Source organism: Diadema antillarum, unplaced genomic scaffold (genome assembly GCF_040938485.1).
Source record: "Diadema antillarum isolate AM-2024a unplaced genomic scaffold, OU_Dant_1.0 seq00000563_RagTag, whole genome shotgun sequence".
Lineage (NCBI taxonomy): Eukaryota > Metazoa > Echinodermata > Echinoidea > Diadematoida > Diadematidae > Diadema > Diadema antillarum.
In genome coordinates this window covers 4,602-10,648 of record NW_027271502.1, presented here as the reverse complement: position 1 = coordinate 10,648, position 6,047 = coordinate 4,602, and the positions used below count along the sequence as shown (strand labels likewise).

General features: G+C 36.4%; 1 protein-coding gene across 1 annotated transcript; it reads right to left on the bottom strand.

Moving 5' to 3' along the window:
* Nucleotides 1–1,037: 1,037 nt before the first annotated feature.
* LOC139735083 (uncharacterized) lies at nt 1,038–1,988 on the bottom strand. Its single transcript, XM_071645856.1, has one exon. The coding sequence runs from the start codon at nt 1,986–1,988 to the stop codon at nt 1,038–1,040; it is 951 nt and encodes a 316-aa protein (XP_071501957.1).
* Nucleotides 1,989–6,047: the final 4,059 nt, after the last annotated feature.

Sequence of the window (6,047 nt, the reverse complement as noted above, 5' to 3'; positions counted from 1 at the left end):
TTGACTTACGGTTACAAAAGTTATGAAAATACAAACGCAACAATAATAGGTTTGTTTCTGACAAGAACAAAAAGACAGTTTATATTCCTGTAGTGATAACAATACAGTTCATAAAATCAAAAGACTAATGACAAATTGACAATTGTAGGACAAATTAGAGTTAACACTCCACACTTTTTGAGAATGGAGTATGATCGAAAAAAGCGTTGGCATGAAATACGAGCTAAAGTTATAAATATATCATACAAATAAAAAAAAAAAATGTGGCTGAAACATAGAAAAAGACTACAAACAAGTTTTTTCTTGACATAGATTAATTGTGTTAGCTTGCATACTTGTATATTACGATGATTAAACTAAAGAATACATGCGTGCAAGTGTCCATTGACTCTTGCGTGCACCAGATATACATCTATTAATCATTATTTACAACAATTCTGTCCAGTATCTTGTATAGCCTGCATTTCGAAGAAAAACTAATACATGTACAGCACACCTCACTCTATCAAAGACATAAATGAGACTTATACAACAGTACATCAGCACCTGTGATAATAATCACACGAATGAACACAAAACATATCTTTACACTGCAGAATTACTAGTAAAAGACGGGCCATGTTTTAATCAGTTTTATGTCGTAGAACAGTTCTATGTAATGTACCACTTGGGAAGTCAGTTTTGACATGCGGGTCTGAATTGACTGACGGTATAACCATCGGTTTTAATGGTTTGCCATACTGCGTGTACGTGAGTAAAAAATACGCAATATACAGGACAAATACACTCGTAAAAATGAAACAGAATATTATCACTTAGAGAGAGAGAGAGAGAGAGAAGAAAGGTCAAAAGCATTTCACAAAGCTTAGGTTATCAACGACTAACCGATGACACTGCGATGTGACAACTATATGATACAGTTCCTTTCATTATTGAGAGCGTGCATTGATACTATCCAATGTCAAAACAAGCAAACAAAGATAACAAAATGTATATATATAGAGAGAATGATCTAATGACAACAGCTTCACTTTATCTTAAATGTCCAAATAGGTAGTTGAAACGTTGTCTTCCAATACCTTTCTCTTTGGATAGAAGTAGGTAAAGGCATTCTTAATTTGTGAATAAGTGGAAATTCCGTTTTGGACCACACGAAATCCCTTGTTGATGCCACTACCAGCAACCTTTGAACGGAGTACCTGCAGGTACGTATCTTTTGAAATGTCATTTTGTTTCTTATTGATCCCTTTGCAACTGAATTTGTCAGTAGGACCAAAACAGTAATACGTTTTACTGCAAAGTGCTATTATCCCATCCCCCTCCCACTCTACTTTGAATAACCCAGGTGTTCTCTTATCATATCGAGCGTTCTCGGGGGTATCGTTTCGAGGAAACCAGTGTGCCTTGTTGTTTTCATACTTCTGTCTCATATTGGGTTTGATTATGTTATCGAACGACTCGGACGAAATGGCGATATAAGCGGAGTCAGTATCCATTTCGCACATTTGAAAGTCTGACAGATCCACGTATTCCAAGAGAAAATCGTAATAAAACTGAAGCATACGTAGTTTCGCTAATTGGTAGACGGCATGACCGATTTGAACAGGAAGGTCCATGGTAATCTTTCTCTTTGCCATATCAACCTCGTAACAATTGTCTGAGATGGGGTTCAAGTCCCGGAAAAATGTATCGTTAACGTGTTTCTCGGCTTTCTTCCCATCGCAAACATTGACGTTTCGATGTCTTTCCTTATTTGTTATTGTTTTACCATAAGACGAGTTGCCGATGAGTTTCATGGTGTCAGCTATAATGCTCTTAGAGGGATCAATATCACCCCTACGTCTAGCATTTGACACGCTTTCACCAAAGTGTTTGAAACAGGCAACGGGCTTGTACTCCACAAACTGGTGTATCTTGGATACGACCAATCCATGGCGAAGATACCATTGGAGTAGAGGTGTGTACAGTAGAATGTTCTGGCCAAACATACTGACATATCTAGAGAAGATATCGGGGACGTGATGGGATCCTACGCCAAGGAACATGACATCATGAACACTCCTAGGCGTAGCTTAATTGGTAGTATGTTTGGCCAGAACATTCTACTGTACACACCTCTACTCCAATGGTATCTTCGCCATGGATTGGTCGTATCCAAGATACACCAGTTTGTGGAGTACAAGCCCGTTGCCTGTTTCAAACACTTTGGTGAAAGCGTGTCAAATGCTAGACGTAGGGGTGATATTGATCCCTCTAAGAGCATTATAGCTGACACCATGAAACTCATCGGCAACTCGTCTTATGGTAAAACAATAACAAATAAGGAAAGACATCGAAACGTCAATGTTTGCGATGGGAAGAAAGCCGAGAAACACGTTAACGATACATTTTTCCGGGACTTGAACCCCATCTCAGACAATTGTTACGAGGTTGATATGGCAAAGAGAAAGATTACCATGGACCTTCCTGTTCAAATCGGTCATGCCGTCTACCAATTAGCGAAACTACGTATGCTTCAGTTTTATTACGATTTTCTCTTGGAATACGTGGATCTGTCAGACTTTCAAATGTGCGAAATGGATACTGACTCCGCTTATATCGCCATTTCGTCCGAGTCGTTCGATAACATAATCAAACCCAATATGAGACAGAAGTATGAAAACAACAAGGCACACTGGTTTCCTCGAAACGATACCCCCGAGAACGCTCGATATGATAAGAGAACACCTGGGTTATTCAAAGTAGAGTGGGAGGGGGATGGGATAATAGCACTTTGCAGTAAAACGTATTACTGTTTTGGTCCTACTGACAAATTCAGTTGCAAAGGGATCAATAAGAAACAAAATGACATTTCAAAAGATACGTACCTGCAGGTACTCCGTTCAAAGGTTGCTGGTAGTGGCATCAACAAGGGATTTCGTGTGGTCCAAAACGGAATTTCCACTTATTCACAAATTAAGAATGCCTTTACCTACTTCTATCCAAAGAGAAAGGTATTGGAAGACAACGTTTCAACTACCTATTTGGACATTTAAGATAAAGTGAAGCTGTTGTCATTAGATCATTCTCTCTATATATATACATTTTGTTATCTTTGTTTGCTTGTTTTGACATTGGATAGTATCAATGCACGCTCTCAATAATGAAAGGAACTGTATCATATAGTTGTCACATCGCAGTGTCATCGGTTAGTCGTTGATAACCTAAGCTTTGTGAAATGCTTTTGACCTTTCTTTTCTCTCTCTCTCTCTCTCTCTCTCTCTAAGTGATAATATTCTGTTTCATTTTTACGAGTGTATTTGTCCTGTATATTGCGTATTTTTTACTCACGTACACGCAGTATGGCAAACCATTAAAACCGATGGTTATACCGTCAGTCAATTCAGACCCGCATGTCAAAACTGACTTCCCAAGTGGTACATTACATAGAACTGTTCTACGACATAAAACTGATTAAAACATGGCCCGTCTTTTACTAGTAATTCTGCAGTGTAAAGATATGTTTTGTGTTCATTCGTGTGATTATTATCACAGGTGCTGATGTACTGTTGTATAAGTCTCATTTATGTCTTTGATAGAGTGAGGTGTGCTGTACATGTATTAGTTTTTCTTCGAAATGCAGGCTATACAAGATACTGGACAGAATTGTTGTAAATAATGATTAATAGATGTATATCTGGTGCACGCAAGAGTCAATGGACACTTGCACGCATGTATTCTTTAGTTTAATCATCGTAATATACAAGTATGCAAGCTAACACAATTAATCTATGTCAAGAAAAAACTTGTTTGTAGTCTTTTTCTATGTTTCAGCCACATTTTTTTTTTTATTTGTATGATATATTTATAACTTTAGCTCGTATTTCATGCCAACGCTTTTTTCGATCATACTCCATTCTCAAAAAGTGTGGAGTGTTAACTCTAATTTGTCCTACAATTGTCAATTTGTCATTAGTCTTTTGATTTTATGAACTGTATTGTTATCACTACAGGAATATAAACTGTCTTTTTGTTCTTGTCAGAAACAAACCTATTATTGTTGCGTTTGTATTTTCATAACTTTTGTAACCGTAAGTCAATAATCAACGATCATGCATAGTAACGTAAATAAACACAACGCCGAAGTAATGTTTGCATAACAACGGCTTAAGTTTGGTTTTGCATATATAGGTGGTTCGTCGACTGTTAATACGAATTTACAGTCACTTATTTTTATTGCCGTGAATTAGCAGAGAAGGGTTTTACAACATTCATCGTCTATATATTTGCAAAAATGTTTATATTCTTATATACTTGAGACGCATCAAGCTTGGAAGCGTTCCTTCGGGCAAAGCACAGGAAATGCAAATGGCAAAGTATCTCATCAGACGAATAGATGTAAATACATTCAATATTTCATGAGGAAACAGATCATTTGTATTTTGTACAAAAGTGTTTTTTGATTGTATTCATTCTCAAGACGGCTGACTTTTAATTCAGTTGTTAATTGTCATCGTGACAATGTACTGCATTGTTTTTGGCTCAATATTTTTTCTATGCTAAGAAATGATAACGTGTTCGTTTCTATTTTAAATATTTTTTTTTTTGCAGTTGTCAGACAAAATGTTTTGAAAACGAGTAATCTCCTATAGTGCACAAATGCATGAAAATGTCAACCAAAACACAACCGCAAAGTATTCCATACGGATAATATAACAGAAGCATGATTTTATATCGTTTGTTGTATCGATTGTTCGTACAGGTTTACAGTAACTTTGTTCATATTAGCTGTACATAAACATAATTTCATGTATAAAGTCTGAAAGCATATTACTTGTGAATATATGTGATCTGTGCCGAAAAAAAGAAGGTTAATCTGTGTATGAAATTTGAATCGATGTTTCTGCATTACAAGAACAAGAAGCGCATGTATTTTTCAAAGTGATGTACCCTAATAAAAAAAGAAAAGAATTGTATCTATCTAAATGCCAAATGTTGCAGTCTTTTCCCTAATCCTTCCTGGAACCAGTGATATGTTCGATACATCCGGCATGTGTGTGAGTGTTGGTGAATGACATTGTTCAATGACATGAGTACAGGAATTTTATTACGAAAAAACAATCAATATCTATACACAATATTCTTCTAAGCAATAAAAACGCAAGCAACAGATACAAAGAAAATGTACATTCATCAAGAATGTACAATGAAATGGGGGAACTTCACGGGACATGTGGCGACACATAACATCTACTTTCACAAGCACAAGTTAGGACAAGTTTTATGTTGGTCGGTAAACAAACCTATCATAAGCTCAACACTTGTTAAAGATTTATCGCAGGAAAAACACAACTTAGCAGAAAAAAAAAAGTGAAAAAGGAAACCTCTCAGAACATGTATCGCAACGCACAGGTAGCAACTAAAATTGCTTACACATAACACACAAATGAATGCGAGAAATGCAAATACATTCTCATTCGCGAACAAAATCATTCTTCATATTATCATGCACGATGTAAACGTCCGCAAAATTAAATGAAGAAAACGGGCTAATGTTTCAAGAAAAAAAAAAAAAAACTTCTTCGTTTTCGGTGTAGTATATCAAACCGACCAAACTACAAAAAACAAACCACGAAACGAAAATAACCACCTCTTAACAAAAATCTCGACTACGAATAAATGCGTCAATCCCATGCTTTTGTCGGGGAATACAACGAGAGTTATCTATCTGATATCATAACTCGATAATAACAGACATGTATAATCATCTCTACTGTTTATTCAGCTTGGTACGATACAATGATGAATTCCCTCAAGCTCTAGCGTTTTGTTCTGTTTTGCTCTATTTTGTTTTGTTTTGTTTTGTTTTGTTTTTGTTTTTATTGTATTGAAGTTCAGAGGAAAATTCAATTACAACGTCGCAGTAAAAATTGCTCGCTCTGAATATGTCGATATTGCAAGTGATATGCTCCACAGCCACCAAAAGCCGAGTGAACGTGAACTCGAGTAAAGGAAATTCAAATCTCCCGCCCCACTTCATGGAGATGGTTTCTGGCACCAGCTTGCTT

Excerpts from the sequence above, each read along its gene's own strand:
- LOC139735083 (XM_071645856.1), bottom strand. The coding sequence starts at position 1,988 with ATGTTTGGCCAGAACATTCTACTGTACACACCTCTACTCCAATGGTAT.